Consider the following 20,431-nt stretch of genomic DNA (forward strand, 5'->3'; position numbering starts at 1 on the left):
TCATTTGCACGTGTTTTATGTTCAGTTGTAGACAACAGTGCCTTGTATTCTCTGAAGTCCTACTAGAGACCTTCAAGGGATTTATCAGTAAAAAAAAAACCAACACCTTGAATGGGGATATAGGAATAAATGGGCACTTCTCATAGTTAGAGAAGTGAAAAGTGGAGTCCCCTCAAGGATCTGTCTTGGAACTGGTGCTTTTAATTTATTGATAAATTATCTGGAGTTGGGGTAAGCAACAAGGTGGCCAAGTCTGCAGATAACCCCAAACCATTCAGGGTATTACAAAGCAAAGCAGATTGTGAAGTATTACAGAAGGACCTGTCCAAGCAGGGTGAATGGGTAACAAAATAGCCAATGTGGTTCAGGATCCAGTCCTATTGAAGAGGAGCACTGGTATTATGGTCACTGCACTGGCTCTGGGTGTCATAAAAATACAGTAAAGCACTTTTCAACACAGCATGAGTAAGCGGCACTGGCGGGAAGGCTTGCGCCATCCTTTGGGTGCCGTATCCAACTCAACAGCTGTCGGGACACTTAAGTGCTGCACCGGGTGGTGAAGGGATGGGGGAGGATGGAACAGATGTGGGGATAAGAGGGGAGGAGACATTGTAGGAGCCCTCCACCATGTCCTAACTCTTGTCTCAGAACCGAAAGCCTTACACTGGGTTACTCGGTTTTGCACCAGTGATTTAGCTGGTGCAATTCCAGGTAGCCCCATTGAGCAGGCTGGGACTCTGCATGGGTTAAGGGAACAAATGAAGACCTCCGTCCTACTCAGTTTCAGCACTGGATACAGCATGGCCATGTGTTGGATAGGATTGCATTGCCCGTGTCAATAAGTATAATGTGATACACATGGGGGCAAAGTGGCCATATTTCACATATACACTTAGCTGCCTTTGATAAACCAGGAATGAGATCTTGGGTTTGCTGTGGATAACTGAATGAAAACTTCCACCTAGTATGCAGCAGCTGTAAAGAAGGCAAATTGCATTGCAACCTAATGGAGCTATTAGGAAAGGGAGAAGAATAAAAGTCCTAATATTATAATAGTCCTATGCAAATATGGTGCAGGCACATTTGAAATACTGTTATGTGTTCTGGTCGCCACATTTCAAGAAGGATGCTGTAGAACTGGAAAAGGGGCAAAATACAACAAAACGGATCAGAAAATTAGTGCATCTTCCTGCCTGCCTGCAACATTTGTTTGTTCTTATCTGGAGGGAAAAGGAGATGAAGGAGGGACATGATTGATGACTCAATCCTGTTGCTGGGCTCGGTCGTTGGAACTAGTGTTCCAATGGAAGAATGTGCTTTCTAGCATCGCAAAAGGGCCTCTGGGAGTGGAGCTGCATATTTTCTCCACTGTTGTCAGAGAGGCCACAGAGGCCCAGTGTGCACTTGCAGACAGAGGAGTGCCCGCCAATGACAGTGAGTCAACATTGGGGGGCAGAAAGTTGTGGGGTGGGGGGAAGAGATCAGAACAGGAGGCATGTTGGAAGGCAGAAGCAGGTGGAATGCACCTTGCACTGGGTGCTGTCCCTTTCCTAGGCTACTTACAGACACCCTTTCTTTCATTGGCAAGTGAGAGAAATGCCCCTCCCACCACAGCATGCCACAGTCTCTCTTCCTCTACAGCATAGCATGCGGCACAGCCCATTTTGGTGCAGCTGCATGCTATGGCAGAGGAAAAGATAAGATTGGGCTGAGACTTACAGCCCCATCCTTCCCCCTCCCCCTGCTGGTGCAGCCATGCTAAAAGCAGGCATGCTGTATCCAGTGGGGGAAAGCAGATCAGGAGGCTTCAACAAGAAAGGGGGCTTTAAATCCCCCTACCGCTGCATAGGCCTCCTGCAGTGGGTCTCCTCAATCCTGCACTCATGATTTCACTAGCAAAAGTCCAAGGAGAGAGAGGGGACTGGAAGGCCACAGAAAAAGGGAATAGGATCTGGTATTTGCCATTACTCCTAGATTCACCTTTCCCACAACCTCTCATCCCCGTTAGGCCCACCTCCCTGCCCAGTTTCACCCCCTCCCCACCCCAGTCTGCTCTCCTTCCACCACCCTTGCCATCTTACATCCATCGTCGGGTCTTTCTAGATGCACTGGAGTGCATGAGAAGGCCCAAGCGTTCCTGCCAGCACCCCAACAGCAGACTACTGAGTATGCTGTTAGAAGGTGCTTTTATGGCTATTTTTCGGCAGCAAGCACTGGCTGAACACTCATTCTGCTGGTGCTCACAGCCCATAGAATTGTGCTGTCATAAAATTATGCATGTTGTGAAAAGAATGGAGAAATAAGCTTTGTTCCCTTTCATATTACTAGAACCAGAGATCATCCCATTCATCTTGGTGGAACAAAAGGAGGTACTTCTTCACACAGCTCATAATTAGTCGTAAAATTCATTGCCACAAGATGTGGTTAGGGTGACTAGTTTGTATGACTGTTAAAGGGAATCGGACGAATTCAGAGAAGGCAGGTCTACCAGTGCCTGCAAGTGAAGATGGTTGTATGCTATTTCCAGATTTGGAGGCAGGGTGCTTCTAATCAGCTGCAGGAAAGCAACTCTCTTTTAATAGGTGCCTTTAGTGTAATGAGTGACAATGTTGATCAACTGAAATTTTAAATAGTCACTGACTGTATTATTTTGAGGTGTAGCTTTTATCATTTTCTGCAAAAATGTTTGTGAAAATAGTTAGTTTTGTATTTTCTAGTTTTTTGCTTCTTTCTGTTATTTTTTCGTCACCCTTTGTTTGCTTTGACACGCTTGGATATTTAACTTCTCATAGAGTTGTTGAAGCTACTCTCCATTATTGAATGTAATCCAGCACCATTAGATTCAATCAGAGCTATGCTATGGGCTTCAGTCAAATGTTGACTTCCTCCATTGTAACCAAGAGTGAATGATCTGACGTGTGACTCATTCTTAGGAGAGAACATTATTGATTTTGCTTTTGTTTTGTTTTTCTCTTCTTCTCCTGAATGTAAAGAAATCCTTTTGTTAAAGAAAGAAAAACCTCAGAATTGTTCTTTTCTCCTGCAGTCTATAGATTTGGCTAATGTTCATTGTGTGACTTGTTAAAGAAAATTAGCCAGAGTAAGAAGTAGTTCTGATTTTTTTTCTTCATCTTTTGTGATTTTAACAGCCATATAAATAATCCCTTATTTTACCAAATACAATCTGTATTATGTAGAAAACACATTTTGAAGGTCTTAGAATATACTGGGAGGGATATATGTCAGAGAAATTCTCCCATGCAATAATTTAGCATTGTGCTAGCCTAGCTTCGTCAATATTTGTCATGCATTGCAATTCATTCTTATGTACTTGAGTTGTATTCATGATTTGTAACCAAAAGGACATTTACAGGGATGCATTTTGAATATTTAGCTATAAAGCAAATTAGATAAAAGATACAATGATATTATAAATGTATTATAATAATTAAATGTGTTTTAAAGAAACAGGATTCAGGATTAGAAAGCGCTGGTGCTAGCTCAGTGCTGGCTGGCACTAGACTAGCACCGGTGGATCACTGGTGCTTTGTGGCTCGGCAGTTGCACCGACTGCCGGTCAGTGGAGAGGTCTAGGGAGGAGGCATTCTGGGGCAGGGGGAGATGGAGGGAGGGTGGGGACAGGGCAGGGAAGAGGCATGCTGGGGTGGAAGGGAGCGAGGCAGGAGGAGGTGGGAGGTGGGATTCTGAGCTTCCATGTCATGTCCGCCAGATCCTGAGCCTCCATGTTGGGTCCACTGGATCCTGAGCCTCCGTGTCAGGTCCATGTTGGGTTGCCGTAGAATCAAGTAGCCCCATTATGGGGCTACATTCTTTACCCAGGGGAAGGGGATGAATGTGAGGAGCTGCCAGCAGCACTTAGGATGCCGCAGCAGCCATTTTCAGTGCTACAGTAGCCCCATGCTCCAGATAGTTCAGGATTGGGCTGTAAAGCAAGCTTTGCTCTTCCATTTAACAATCAGCAGGCTGCTCTTGTTCACTATTTAGCAAGGCAGATAGATTCCCTACCCACTATCCCCCCAGAGAACCAAGTCTCTTGAGTTTGCAAAGAGAATCAGGGAAAAGTTTAAATGCTGTAGTGATGGCATCTTGCCTAGATGCCTTCAAGAGGGGATTGGACAAATTTCTGGAGGAAAAGTTCATTACGGGTTATAAGTCATAGTAGGTATGTGCAAGCTCTTGGTTTTAGAGGCAGGCTGCCTCTGATTGCCAGATGCAGGGGGAGGGGCATCAGGATGCAGGTTGTGCCTGTTGTCTTGTGTGCTCCCTGGGGCACTTGGTGGGCCACTGTGAGATACAGGAAGCTGGACTAGATGGGCCTTTGGCCTGATCCAGCGGGACTCTTCTTATGTTCTTTTTCTTCTTTTGCCTGGACTCTTTGCTGTCTGCTTCCTATTCAAAGATAGGAAAAAGGCTCATGCCTCTGATGGAATTTCTTCATGGGCTGGCTGTTTCAATTTGCTAGACCATTTCTCTTTAATAGTTAAGAGACAAGCTACAGGCAACATTTAAATCTTTATCCAGATAGGTTTAGTTTTTGTTTTTTTAAATTCTTCCCCCAGTGGTAACAGATTAGGTCACAGTCTTCCTAGCCATTCAGTACCATGATCCCAATTCACAAGCGGTCCCAATGCAGTTGCTATTGAGTGAAGCAAAACAAATCCTGTGAGGGCTAATAATGCTTTAAATGTCACATATAGTTTGTCTGGCCCTAAATATGACCTGAACTGGGTGGTCCCCACTGACTTACTATCCGTTACACAAACTGGGCAACTTAACCAGTCAATCTGGTTGAGAGGAATGTTGGAGCAATATGTTAACCTTTTCTCCATTCAACCCCCTTCAGGCTCATAGGATTCTAATGCATTTGACGTTCTTTGTAGAAGAATGGTATACTAGAGTGGCAAGTTGCAGCAGGGAAAATGGAAAATTAAAAAGGATGTTATTTAAAAAAAAACAAAAACGTGACTATGTTGTGAACAAGTTCACAGTTGCCTGAACCAGCACTGTAGTTTAGTCAGCCATTTATATTTTACAAATCATTTTTTTCAGCTGATGCTGAAAAAATCAGGAGGCTGTCCTCCATAAATACATAGATACGATGTCTGGCAAAAGGTGAAAAGGATCATCAGAAATTACTACTGCTATTCCATAAGATATAAAGATTACAGAAGACTAAAAAAAGATTTCCTGAACGATTATCTTAACCTGCATCAGTCTGGCTTTCAATCAGGGTTTGGAACATTCCTGGTTGCTCTAGTTAACCTATTTTTGCCCGGTCCACAGATTTACACATTTGGCCCCTGTTGCATATATGCAACGTTGGGCAGAAATGGCTTTTAATGACCAATGCCAGGAATTCGACAGGGTCACAGTGCCTTTTGGTTTTGTTGGGCCTATCAGCAACTTTCAATACCATCTTATTGGAACACCTGGCCAATACTATCCTACTGGAACACCTGGCCAGAATGTCACCTAGGATCATGGTGTTACAGTGGCGCCTATCCTCGCTGGATGGTAGACTCCTGAAAGTGGTACTGGGACTGCTCAACACCAGGAGATACAAAGTTCTGGTTTTTGCACATCTAGCAGCTTCTTCCAGTGTTATTTGATGTTGTTGCAATATATCCTTGATGTTGTCTCTTCATCGTCCTCTGGGTCTGCCTCGCACTCTTTGCCCTTCTCCTCTCTTAATATATGCCCTTTATGGTATAGAATCCCAAGACATTCTCTCTAGGTGAGCAAGCCACTTTATTTGCTGTCTTTGTACATAATATAGCAGTGCTCCTCAAATGGTGGGTTGGGACCCACTAGGTAGGTCACAAACCAATTTCAGGTGGTCCCCATTCATTTCAATATTTTATTTTTAATATATTAGGCTTGATGCTACCATGGTATGTGACTGCATTTTGGGAAATGTTACAGACCTGTACTTTAAACAAGCTACTATGTATATTCTTTTAACAGTGATAGTAAATGGGACTTACTCCTGGGTAAGTGTGGGTAGGATTGCAGCCTAGGATAGTTAAAAATGTTCCTGCTTGATTATGTCACTTCCGGTCAGGACATCACTTCCAGCAGGTCCTGGTAGAGAACCACTGTAATATTGAATTGGTTCTATTCCAATTCTTTTCCTTATTATCTTCTTCCTGATTTTATCCCTTCTGGTTGCTCCAAGAGCTTTCCTCAAACATCTCATGGTTCACAATGCAGGGCTTGGTTTTGCCGCCCCCCCCCCCCAAAGAGAGAGGGTAAGATTAGCACTGCATGGCCCAGTCATTTTATCTCCTGCTTAGAAATTAACCCAATTATCAAATATGTGATGGGACTGGGAGGTGGAGAAAAGGATGGTCAGTGGCTATTGTGCTAAAGCTGTAAGAGTTCAGATAGCAGTGCAGGGGGTGCGGAATGGAGGTGTGAGATTTGACGAGTGGTTGTGTTTTTTCTAGGCTTTTCTTTTAAAATAACTTGATTAAAATTAAATTTTACTCCAGTGATATGTTAAGTGTAACACAGCATGAGTTAAAACTGTTTATCTGTCTCATGTATTGTGGATCTATGAACAAATTAAAGCTGGTTGTTAGTTAATTCCTAAACCTATATACTATGTAATATAGTAAATTAACAGTACAGGTCCATTCCCGGCTCCATGTCCTCATTGTTTTATCTTAAGTGCTATGTAGTGGCATGGGACTTGGAGATGAAATGGTATAAGGACAGCAGAAAGCCAGGCCAGTGACCTGGAGTAAAAAATAAATAGACCTTTTTCTCCCCTAAGATATATTTTTCCTTACCCTCTTGATGCTTTTTGCTTAAAGCCATAGTGTAAACTAGGGACAATATTTTCAGTAAAAGGGAAGTAAGAAAGGAATCATTCTGGCATGTCCTTGTGCTCAGATAAGCCTAAAGAGTTAGTCAAATTCAATATTAGCAAATCTAACATAAAAACACATTAAATAATCAGAGCACAAAATAATAATGTAATTAAATACATTCAAATCCTATGCATATTTTCAATTTATTTAGCTTTCAGAATGAACAGGAAAAATTATGGTTCTGCCCAGCTGTTTCATCATTTGCAGTTTTTGAATGATAGGTGTCAACACACAGAGACACCAGCAAAAATCTGCACTGTTTAGAAATATTGGAAAAAGTCTTCAAATATTGTGTGTTCGTGTGCGTGTACCAAGCACATGTGCTATCATGGGATAAATGTAATGATGATCTTTTTTTAATCTTTTCTTCCCAGATCAAATTATGTTATCAACATCCAAAGGAATTTTCCGGTCACTTCTAGTTATCTTCATTGTCCTGGGCTGTTTCATGGTATGTCTGCTTATTTACATCAAACCAACAAACAGCTGGATCTCCAGTCCCATCGAATCAGCTAGCTCAGTCCTGAAAATGAAGAGCTTTTTTTCCACCAAAAGCAATTATTTCAATGAGACAACTGTTTTGATATGGGTGTGGCCATTTGGTCAGACATTTGACCTGACATTGTGCCCCAATTTTAACATCCATGGGTGCCATCTGACTACTGATCGTGCGTTATATAACCGGTCTCATGCCGTTCTCATTCACCACAGGGACATCAGTTGGGATCTGACTAATTTACCTCAGCAGCCTAGACCACCATTTCAGAAATGGATCTGGATGAACTTGGAATCACCCACACACACTCCACAAAAGAGTGGAATTGAACATCTGTTCAATCTGACCCTCACTTACAGGCGTGATTCAGATATTCAAGTGCCTTATGGCTCCATGATGGTTAGCACAAACTCTTTCCTGTTTGAAGTGCCAAATAAAGAGAGACTGGTGTGTTGGGTGGTGAGTAACTGGAACCCTGAGCATGCTAGGGTCAAGTATTATAATGAATTAAGCAAGTACCTTGAAATCCATACCTACGGGCAAGCATTTGGAGACTACTTGAGTGATAAAAACTTAATCCCAACGATTTCCACCTGTAAATTCTACCTTTCCTTTGAGAATTCTATCCACAAAGACTACATTACTGAAAAGCTTTACAATGCTTTTCTGGCTGGATCTGTACCAGTTGTGCTAGGTCCTCCAAGAGAAAACTATGAAAATTATATCCCAGCTAATTCTTTCATACACGTGGAGGATTTTCTCTCCCCAAGGAACCTTGCGGAGTATCTTCTGATGCTTGACAAAAATAATACACTGTACCTTACCTACTTCAACTGGAGGAAGGATTTTTCAGTGTACCTTCCTCAATTTTGGCAATCACATGCATGCCTTGCCTGCGACCATGTAAAAAGGCACCAAGAGTACAAATCTGTTGGTAATTTAGAAAAATGGTTTTGGAATTAAACTTTTATCCTTTTTCAGTGCACTTTTTAAAAAAAACAAAAACAAAAAAAACACCCCTCACAAAATCATTATTCCAAGTGAAAGTGGGGGGAGGAGCATTCTCAGTATATTTTTCATCCATTCTTTCCTGGGTATAGTATATACCATTTACACAACTATCTCTTCTTATTCTGGATTGTTCATTCACTTCAAAATCTTGGAATGTTTTTCCTTACTTCGTATTGAGAAGCATCTGGTTAAGACACTGTTGTGACGCCAATGACATTGGCCATTTTCTGTGTGGTTGAATTCCTTTGAGAGGCAGTCGTCTCAGACTGTTCTGTTATTTTATTTATATGTGACTTTGAATGGCAATTAAGAGCTGGCAAGTTAGAGAGATGTTTGGTTATATTGTTAAAGCCATCAGCACTGTAGTGATTTCTTGTTATATTTTAAACAAACGTTTACTACCCTGCATGGAAAATCTACAAGTAGCAAATTTGACACTGGGTACTTTAAGGAAAACTGAGAAAGTAACTCAAGTGGATGCTTTTGAAAGATCTATTTGTGTATATGACACATCACCACTGCAGAATTGGTTCCATCATGAGTTGCTGACATGGGACTTATTTATATTTTGTTGGAATCCTACTATATAACTGGTTTTGTGCACTGAGGAGTAATTTATTACCATCCTTTTTCTTAATCATGCTTTGTAATATATCCATCTGACCAGTACATGGTGTAATGATGTTTACACCAGATCACATTTTTTCTCTCTTTCTTTGAGGAAAAGAGATGCTAAGAAAAACTTAAAATACTTAGCTAGTGCACACTGTGTAATGTGCTGTTTAGAAAAATGCTTGTAATGTAACTGCTACCTTTAGAATACAGACTCCCAATCCATAGCCCCAGTGTGACCCATGCCTCATCACAAACTGCTTTCAAAACTCCTTGCAATGTCAAAAACAGTTTGCCATGCAACCTGGGATATTGCTGTTTTTTAAAAAAAGACAAAATAGTTTAAAGCCCCTTTGCGTTCATGGTACTAGTTTGAGATTCTCTGAATACTACGGTACTTAAGATTTATCATGCCTCATTATTGACAACGTGGTCAAAATGAAATATGCCCCAAAATGACCATAAGCATTGCATCAGTATTAAAATGAAGATTTCAGAAGGCAGTGGTTTAAAGCCTGGACTGGTTTGGATCAATAACCAAATTACTGACTGTCTAGCAGAACGTTTCCATAAGCTAGATTTTGTCTAATTGCTAGCAAGCAGTTAAGAGATGAGTCATTTAGTATATTTCTGACAATTGTGTATTAGCCTCAAATGTAAACATCTAACAAAGATTCAGCCATCAATTGACAACTTCTCTGTAGAAAGTGGATCATTATTTTGTACTTGAGCTTAAATCCATAAGATGATGATTATCAAATGCATGTTAATGCGCCATCCCAATCCACTGCATTATATTGCCATTACAGCAGTGATGTAGCTGAGGGGTGGTCAAACTGCTGCTCACAACCTTTGACATATAATGTACAGCTCCCAGAAATATGTTGGCTGAGCTCCTTTTTGCATCATAATTGATATAAAAAGTAAATAAGAAATTTTCAACTGTTATAATTATTCATCAGGTATAAACTGAGAGTCCACTGAATTAAAACATATGTTTAATGTTCATGGTGGGTAAATATATTTAAGAATGCTTAAATAAAGAAATGCTTCTTAAATATTGTGGCTCTCAAACATCTCTCTTGTAGCTCTCAAACATCTGAAATTTAGTGTATGTGGCTCTTACCTTAAGCAAGTTTGGCCAGCCCTGTGATAGACAATTACTGTCGCACAGATAATTTAAGTACAGGCAGCAAAGCAGTTTGAGATATTCAAAAAGACAATTGATTTTTTCTACTTTGAAAACATATATGCTTTTCACTGTTTCCTGTTTAAATTCAAGCACACAGGCATCTCTCTCAAGAGTTCACCAAATGAATCACTACTCCTGACAGAACTGCTCATCTGGAGAAAAGAAGCATGCATGATCAGCACCACCAGAGTTGCCAATGGTATAATTTGTTTGGTAACATCCGCACACTTTGGGAGCTGATACCAGATGTGGTGCTTTCTCAGTCACAACATTTTTGCACTTTCAGTAGGAGTGATCTTCCAGCAGAAATTGTGGTCACTTTCACTGAAAATTGACAGTAGAACATTGTAGTTCTGTTTTCAGTCATGTTTACACATTTCTTATTTCAGCATTCTGTAGAGCATCTAGTGAACTCTTGTGACAAAGGAAATGTACTTATCATGGTTATTTCATCCAGACTTCGTTTCCTAGGCCCAGAATACTGTTACTACTGAGATACATGGTGGTGATTTTAATACATTGATTAAATTGAAATCAATAATACATTGATTGTTGAAATTGAACTGGAGCTTTCACAATTTGTGTCAAAACTGACAGAACTACATTTTGGGCACAATCCTAAGCAGGTCTACTCAGAAGTAAGTCCTATTGTGTTCAATGGGGCTTACTCGTAGGAAAATGAGGTTAGGATTGCAGCCTTTGTCTGTTTTCATACACAAAATTTGGAGCTTTCTTTCCAGATTCAAGTTTCTCATTACGAAATAAACCAGCAAAATTTGACTTTTGAGTCAAAATTCCAGATGAATTTTGGAATTCATTTTTGCCCAGTGTTGTTTTAATTGCACATTGGGGTAGTCATAGTCATAATGTCAAATTCATTTGTCTCTATGCTTGTTTCAGTTTTCATTCATGTTCGACAGCAACTGTTACCCTGCACATGCCTGATCTCGTCTGATCTTGGAAGCTAAGCAGGGTCAGGCCTGGTTAGTACTTGGATGGGAGACCGCCAGGGAATACTGGGTGCTGTAGGCTTATACCAGGGGTGTCCAAACTTTTTGGCAGGAGGACCACATCATCTCTCTGACACTGTGCTGGGGGGCCGGGCCAGCATGGGCTCCAGCAAGTCCCCAGAGGGCCAGAGGCTCATTGGAGACTGGGGGCTACCTGCAGGCATGGATTGGGAGTTCTCAAGGGCCACAAGTGGCCCTGGGCCAAGGTTTGGGCACCCCTGGCTTATACCATAGTCTTTCGAGACTGAAGGTTGCCAACCATCATCAGTTCAGCAACATATGTAAATACTTATTTGTGATTTACTACCCCCACCACTTCAAACTAGGAGAACAATAACAATGGCTGGCAACCTTCAGTCTCGAAAACTATGGTATAAGCCTACGGCACCTGGTATTCCCAAGGTGGTCTCCCATCCAAGTATTAATAATGACTGGATTCTAAATCCTGCACACAGAAGGAAGTTTTCTCAAGGAAGCTTCTCTACCCCTCTTCCCACAGCAGCTCCTGAAGAGTCTCTCTTTCAGAGGACCATTCACAGTAGGGTGGACAGGGCATAGACAAGCTGCAAAAGAAGAGGAAATTAACCCAAATCTGGCAGAGGTATCTTGTCCGAGCAGGAAGTCTTCCATCCAAGGTATCTCTTGGATGGTGGAATGAACCTTTATTTGAAGGTAGAACCTTATTTAAAGGTGGAATCAACCTTTATTTAAAAATTGAAAATAATGTATGAAAGCATTTGTAATCAGAAATAAAAATTATCCACAACTACTTCTAATGCAGATTCACTGTTGATTTCTCCTGTAACTTTGGACCTACAATTCTAAACATTCTTACGTGGAAGGGCCCAATCCTAGCCCCAACCAGCCCATAGCATACAGCACCACTGATGGAGCATGTGCTGCATGTTATTTGAGGGAGGGGAAGGAAAGGGGGTGGAACAGTCCTGGAGAGGTAAGTAAAACTTTTTTATACTTCTCTTCCTTTAGGCTGCCTGCCCTCCAATGGGTCTCCTCAGGCTTACACCCGCTGTTTTACTGCCATATGTCTGAAGAGATTAAGGGATGCTTTGGGGGAGGGAAAGGGGGACAGGATTTCAGTGCACTGCTGACACCATGATCCTCCCCCTCCCACCCCAAACCAACCTCTGCCCAGCCCACCTGCCCCAAACAACCCATGAGCCACTGCTGAACTGCCCCTGCTGCCAGCCTAGCTGTCTCTTTACCCTGACTAGACCTCCAGCAGCTGAAAATCCCCATGGGATAAAGCATAGCCCACAACCGCACTGCTGCATTTTTGCATGGGAATCTGGTTAGAATAGGGCTATAAATGTAATTTAATTATGTTATTTTACAGTGGGGAGAGCTTTCTGTTTTCATGTTTCTTTGAGTAGATACAAATGAATTCAGTAATTGTTTTACAGAAGTAGTAGGTCTGATACACACAAGAACTTCCACCTGCAAGCAACTACTTCCTTATTAATTACAGTGGAGGAAGCAAATCCATGTGTGCCTTCCTGAATGAGGAAGCCCATCCCCTTGTATACTTAGAACTTTGGACTAAGGTGGCAGTGTCAACATATGTGAAAGGGAACAAAATTAGAGACAAAAGCTGACATGTGTTTTCAAGAGCTATTTTTTTTCCTCAGTATTTGTGCCGTTTATATATATGTATTACCACTTTCTAAATGCTTTCTACAGGAAACTGTGAATCCCCTAAATTCACCAGCATTTGCATTGTCAAACTAAAAGGGAATCCTTGTAATATGCACAAATGTCATAGAATGCAATCTAGTCTTGAAAAGATTTTGTAAAAAGAAAATTGTGCATGTGTGAGTGTATGTATCATATATTTGGATTGTATTTATATCTGTCGTAAAGCAATATGGTGCAAGGCAGAAAGAAGGCTGGGAAAGTGAAACTGAAATGAGAACACTGCAGTGAACTAATTTAGAACCTGGATTCTGTTTTCTTGAGTCCTAGTATTGCCGGAGTGTAGCACACAATGGTACTGATGTGGTCTAATACTGAAGAATTTATTTTTGCCTCTTCATGTAATCTCTAAGCAAAATGATCTTGTGTTACCTGTTAAAAACATGACAGTGGATTTGTACTGTTGGTCTCAGGTCCTAGCCTTGTGGTGCACAGTAAACTCATCACATAAAATCACAATCGTGAAATAGCAAGGTTTATGTGTCCTTGCTACAAGCAACATAGTCTTGGCCCAATGAAAGCTTCAACCATAACTTCTATGGGAAGTTTACTTCATAACTTCAGCTTCTATGGGAAAAGGTCAAATAAGTTACAGTTATTCATGTAATAAGTGCAACTTTCTGTTGATTACTTGAAAGTGTGAATCTCCTACTATAGAGCAAAACCAGCTATGAAGGAAGCTCCCATCTAAGACAATCCTGAAAGTGTTTTGACGCATTTCTGACTAAAATCCTTAATCTTCCTGTAGTGTTTCAGATTTAAAATTTACTGCTTCAAATTGTGTTCCATAAAAATAATGGATGAGAAACCTAGTGCCCAATCTTATTCCCCTTCTTGGCAAGAAAAATTAAATCAGTATATAAAATATGAACTTATTGTTAAGAGGTAAAAACCTTCTTCGACAAGAAACTCTAGACCAGTGGTTCTCAAACTGGTGGGTCACTACCCACCAGCATGTATAACGAAGCCCTGTTCCCTTTAAGGGGCAGGGAAAAAGCAGTGAAGCGATCCCTAGGATCGCGCCTCTGCAGGGGAAGAGGGGCTATTTTTAAACTAACCATATGTGCTCCCAGAGTCCGGGGGGGGTGAGGGGAGCCCCACAGAGTGCTTGCAGGGCTTCCCAAGGCTTCTAAATAGTGAAAGTTGCAAGTGCAACGAAATTGGAAATTCCACTTCCAGTTTAATCGTACTTGCAACTTTCACTATTTAGAAGCCACGGGAACCCTGCAAGCACTCCGCAGGGCTCCCAGAACCCCCAGGACCCTGAGTGCACATATGGTTAGTTTAAAAATAGCCCCCCTTCCCCTGCAGGGGCACGATCCTGGGGATCACTTCACTGCCCTAATGCGCAAAGGCTTACCCCGGGAATAAATCTCCCAGGAAGTTTGAGAACCACTGCTCTAGGCAACAAATTTCAGGCAGATCATGTGCTGGTCCACACCAGGCTTTTCCAGCTCTAGATATCTTCAAGGTTCGCAAACACTATTATGAGCACCAGATTCATGTATTTACATTACAGTACTTATACAATTAAAATGAACAGGTATTAGTAATTATGATGTGGAAAAGCGTACAAGTACATTTAAATCTGAATTCACGAACTCAACGCATATTCATTGTGGATGTTCCTGTTTTTCAAAATAAAGTTCACAAACCAAACCATGCCAAGTTTTAAAATTTCTGTCACTAGCTATACTAAAGAATTTTTAAGGAAAATGTGTTAAATGGCTTGCATTGTGAATGATACTTTATAGAACATGTATATTTTTAAAAGTTCAAAAGCTCTCCTACTTCTGTCTTTTTATTTACAAGATATCTGAAAAGTCTAGTGCATTTATATCATAACTGTAATAAGAATTTGATGTGTCTGCTAGTAAAAAATTTAAGTACAACAAAACAGGTCCTTAGTGAGATACACTTTCCTGGATGGGACAGTGTGTGTGCAAAATTGTTTGTAAGGAGCTGTGTCTGCATTGAATGGAACTGAAATCTCCCTTCTTGGGAGTTCTGTGCACATCCATGGACCTTTTAGGTTTGTGATATCTAGAAGTCAAGTTTAGAAGGTGGTTGTAATCCAAAATAATTCTAAGATAAAGTGGCTCATCTTAAATGGAAAAGAGGAGTGTTGAATTTGGCGACAGCTCAAAAGCCATAGCCGTTATTATGAATTTAGATCACACGAGCAAAGCAGAATCACCTGCTCATGTAATATTCCCCAGAAAAGAGCTGAGCATTAAAGTTACTGAACATTAAAAGTAGCAGTTCAGAAGGAAACCAAGAATAATAATCACAGCTGTGAAGCTCTGCAGAACGCTGGCATTTTACATATTTTGGCTTGGCCTGAGTTTCTTTCTGCTAAGCCTTCAGATTTGGGTGAAAGAATTAATGAAACCCATTTTTTTTCAGACACAGAGATTTGTGTGTGTAAAAAGTTCTAGTCTCTCAAACCCCATCATTACCTCATCACCCGGAATTTCAGAAACACACTCCATTTAATTCCAGTGCACATGTGCCAAAACAAACACACAAAGATGGTAATTTATCCATTCCATTCTTCACTCCTTCTCTTATATAAGCCAGGGGTGTCAAACATAAGGCCCGGGGGCTGGATGCAGCCCACGGAAGCTTTTTATCCGGCCCTCAGGCTGTCAGCTGCTGAGCAGTGCTGAGGTGTCATTGCTGCAAGGGCAGCCCACGTGAAAACTGGGCTCTCAAACTTGAGAAAAATATGCTCAAGATTTGTGTATTTTCTCTTCTGTCATTTGCAGTTAATGAGTTCCTAAGTGAGAGAAAGTGCTTATTTTTGGTCATGACCTGTTTAACGACATCACTTCCTGCCTAATGACATCACTTTCAGCCCTCAGTGGGCATCATGAATGCTGTTCAGGCCTTCAGTATGAATCGAGTTTGACACCCCTGACTTAAGCCAAAGGAGATAAAATATTTAGCAGCAGTAGCGTAACCACAAGGGGGGTGGCGTGGTAAGTACAGCAGGCACCCCAACTCCCCGTACAGGAAGCTCCTTCCAGTCGCTGTCGGAGCCATTTGGGGCAGCAATGGCAATGCGCAGGCGTTCACCGATTGGTTCAGCGAGCTCCTTTGCATTGCCATCACTGCTCCAAACAGCTCTGACGGCAGCTACATAAGGAAGTTGCAGCACCTGCTGTACTTGCCATGCCACCACTTCAGGCTATGCTACCGCTTAGCAACTGCATTCAACACCATTCTGTTCAGTCCAAATGATTTAAAAGGAGGACGCTTTGCAATCCATATCTAGTACAAGGAGTCAATTATAGGTTGTGAGATGACAAAACTCCTGCCGCTCCATTTCTCTTCACTGCCTCTTCCTCCCAATATTGGCTATGTATTTCTGTTCTTTCAGAAATATGGTTGGTAGTTACAGAGAACAGGTTCTTCTCGCCCTTCTCTTGTCACCCAGACAGCCCAATCCTATGGTGGTCTTACACTGATAGATTTAACAAGCCGTCGGCTTAAGGCCTTGGCCCCCATTGCCTGAAGGGGAACAGGATATCAACAGCACTGCTGCCACCAATTCCACCCTTTCCAGGCCATGATCCACCCTGTTCCCCCCTCCGCATCTCCCTCCCAACTTCTGTGCTGACTTACTCATGCTGGGGGACATCCAGAGATCATGGTGGAGGCTGCTCACTATTTGCCATTTTGACCTGGCTGCTCTGAACAGCATGTCACTTTCTGCAAAAGTTGTTAAGGACCTTACACTGCCCTAATGCTAATGCTAGGGCCAATCATTATATTTATTTTCCCTGTTCTTATTTGAATCTCCTGCACCTTGCTCATTGTCTGGCTGTCAAGTCAAGTCAACCTTTATTAGGCATAAACATTTGGTAGGTGAAGACTCTGTATGGAAACTGTAGAGAGAATATAAACCTAAGTAGTACACAAATATATGTATATGTGCACACCTATGATTGCCTGGCTGTGTGTATCAGATTTGTGCCTGACTCTTCTAACAGCATATAAGTTAATAACAATGACGACTTCCTTTCCATCTCCTGCTTACCTATTCATTTGTTAATTCTTTGTATCATAAACATGTCACATTTGTAAAATATTATTTTATGGTGGAAGAGATTCTTATATATTTATGCAGGCCAAATTTATGTTCTAGAATAGGATCTGCAATACCTTTAGAAACCATAATAAAGCATTGAAAATATAACACAATATCTTAATTATAATTCGCTCATTTTATAGCCAACAGCAATAAATCAAAAGCGTGCAACTTCATTAGAGAGCAGGTGTAGCCTCCAGTAAGAGGCTGAGCTGCAAATTAGCAATTTCCTAGTTCAACTTTCACATCATCAATGAACTCATTAGGTGGCCTTAGGTGAGCTGCTCCCTCTCAGCTACAGTATGGGGGAATAATACTTACTTTATACTTACACATCAAGATAATACATGCAGAGCACTTTGTTCACTCAAATGTATTTTACAAATGCTAAGTATTCTTTAGAACATCAGTGATCTCATTAATTCATGAATCCAAGAGTCGAGATGCACATCTAACTGTGCGATAACCTCAGCGCAGTTATACAGTCAAGATGCATTGCCTATTTCCCAATATTGAAAAAAGCATAAACTATCCATATTTTCAAATTCATTCTACCTCATCTATGTATTGCAATACATACATGAGTTTGAAATAACCTAATAATGACTAGTACTTCCACTGTATTATTGATTACATTCTCCTTTTCTAATATAGGGCTTTTAAAAGTCTGAGAATTATTTTTCTGTCCAATCCTATTGGTGCTTAATGTCTCTGGAACAAGTGTTTCAATGGCACTAGACACTTTCTGGCTGTTGCAAAACGCAACATATTGGAGCACATGGGCTGGCCACTGTCATAAGCTCCTTGTACCAGTGGACACGGGACACCTGCCAGGCTGATTGTGTGCAGGATGGGAGGGACATGGGGACTGGGTCGAATGGGGGTGGCAACAGGAGCAGGAAGGAGGCCAGATTGGAACCAGGAAATGGGTGGGTTCAGTGGCAGCAGTGTCTACCAAATCCAACCCCAATTCCTTGACTTAGTCTGCCTCCATGGGCTCAGTCTGCATCCATGATATTGGTGGTGTGGGTCCAAGTTGACCCACCGGACCAGCAGTGGCTTACCCCAGGGCAAATGCTCCCTTGCCCTAATGATGCCTCTGGAAACCAAAGCTCCTCTGAGGGATGCAGCATTGGCGCCGCCAGATTGCTGCATGGGAAGTTATGGCTGTAAGATATGATAAATCAGCTCAAGTTGTCTGTTTCAAACCTCACTCTTTCCCCCCATAAACCCCCAATTAAATATTAGTACCTTGTATATTTCTCAATATTTGGTTCCAAAGATGTATGTATAAGTGAGGCCACTGACTGTATATGAATCACACATGTTCTGATAAAGCCACATCAGATATCCACAGAAGCTGCATTAGGATAAGTGTGTTTCAGCCTACTGGGTGTTAAATGCTAGCAAACATTTGTGCCAACACTGCAGAGTAATTTTCACCTATTACATAGCAACAGTTTCTATTTAATTTTTTTTCTTTCATGTTCTTTCTAAACATTACGAGAGGTAATACAAATTATCACAAAAGGTAAGACAATGTATTTGAATGAACACTGTCATGTCTGGTCTCATTCTCAATCTACTTTGAGCAATTATAATTATTTATATTTCTCGTAATTCCTATTACCATCCATTAGAATTTAGATAAAATGCCTTTATCTGTACCTGTCATGGGCTTGAATCTTATCTCTTGAGAACAGGTTAAAGTTCTGTTGGTGGGATGGGGCTTTTCTGTCACCCCATCCCAGCTACAGTTTCCGTGCCTTCTGAAAATCAGCTCCTGAAAGTTGTGAAATCCTCTGAAATAGATTGGTGTGGGAGACTGCAACAGGGAGGGAGATCAAAACAGGAGGACATGAGGCATAGAAGCTTCAGCTGGAAGGAGGGATCAGCACAAAGCCCTCCCCCCTTTGCACGAGTGAAAATGTTTGTGCTAAAGCCTGTTAAGATTCAAGCCATTGTCATTTCAGATTCTGTTTCTTCCATAAGCACTCTCCCTTTGGTCGGTCTTGAACCCATCGTCTCACATGAAAGAACTGAAATACAGGGAATCAATGAGTTTTTCTTATCCTAACAAGATTCCCATAGTAGAAAATTCTACCTTCTCCTAATTGTTTCAGTCTTTCATCTTGAGTCCCAAAAGGAGGATACAGCATCCCCCTACACTCATAAATTTCTTTCAAGTAGTGCAGGCTGGAATGATTCTTCAGTAATAATTATAAAATGGAAAAACAGGGCAGTTTGATGGCGGCATGACTTTACACATTGATATGCATTATCATGAAATTTGGGAGGGGGAGACGACTGTAGACCTTTATTAAAACCACTGCAACATATGTTCCCCAGTACAGATGTTTAATTGTGTGATTTCAAATTCATCCAGATTTTGTGTTAATGTTCCTTTGTTCTCTGTACAGCAAATTCAAAGTACCTTTGTATATGCATTGAGAAGACTGGCCAATGCAGAGATAAAGGGAAGAGATACAACTCTTTTTTTTATGGCTGCTATCATTTTATTTATTTATTTATTTATGGTTGCTATTCAAATTCAGATCAAATTTGTTTTGGCAACTGTTTTGTGCATAAAGCAGTGATGAAACGCCATTCTTTACTGCCTAGAACACACAAATTCAGTAAAAGGACACTTTAAAAACAATCAGTTACTGGATGATCGGCTCTATGTACAAAACCACCCTGTGATTATGTCCTTATTAAAACAGAACAAAATAATCAGCTTGCATGTAAACATGCTTTTAAATGGGAGGAATACATGCTGGCCATATGTGCCAAAGAAAGTGAAAGCATACCAGACCATTCTGTTAACGCTTCTTTGTACTTTCAGCAAACCAACTAATTTATAGACAATTATGGATCCCAAAGGCTACACATGGTCTTTGCATATACATGAAAGCTTTGATGCTCCCTTTCTCACCATTCAGAGTTGAATAAAGGATTTGGGAGATAAACCGTAGCATGAGTGTGCATACACCTCTTTTCCAAAAGTGCTTAATTCAGGCTCAATCGTACTTCATACTATTAATGCTATAATTAAAACTTCTCGATTTTTTTCTATCCCAGAGGAGAAGAAGGTAAATTTTAAATTCTAGAAATACAGACAAATGTAGTGACAGGAGCATGTACAAACGTGTATAGTTAGCACTTTTTATGAGCCCCAATGGCTTCAGAGTAAAACTATTGGGAATCCATTGAAAGGTAGATCCAATACAATCCAATGCATGGTGTCAACACCTAGCTTTGACCGTTCTGCAGTCACTTCACTTCCATATGTGAAATCTTGTTTTTCACTATCATGTATTGCATAATGGATTCCTGTGTCACTTGTATGCTTTGTCAACAGGTAAAGAGAAACTCATCATGGAAATGATATTTTATCTCATGCAATTTCAATGT

The 20,431-nt window shown here is 41.1% G+C and overlaps 1 protein-coding gene and 1 pseudogene across 1 annotated transcript in view; both read left to right on the top strand.

Annotated features, from left to right (window-relative positions):
• The window catches only part of FUT9 (fucosyltransferase 9), an 86,056-nt gene extending 77,704 nt beyond the window's left edge, over positions 1–8,352 (top strand). The window contains exon 2 of the mRNA XM_066610114.1: positions 7,268–8,352. Coding sequence (XP_066466211.1) covers positions 7,268–8,352 — 1,085 coding nt within the window. The remainder of the gene's footprint in view (positions 1–7,267) is intronic.
• Positions 8,353–11,116: 2,764 nt separating this feature from the next.
• On the top strand, positions 11,117–11,236 carry LOC136637431 (5S ribosomal RNA; annotated as a pseudogene).
• The last annotated feature ends 9,195 nt before the right edge of the window (positions 11,237–20,431 follow it).

This window comes from Tiliqua scincoides, chromosome 1 (genome assembly GCF_035046505.1).
Source record: "Tiliqua scincoides isolate rTilSci1 chromosome 1, rTilSci1.hap2, whole genome shotgun sequence".
NCBI classification, from domain to species: Eukaryota; Metazoa; Chordata; class Lepidosauria; order Squamata; family Scincidae; genus Tiliqua; species Tiliqua scincoides.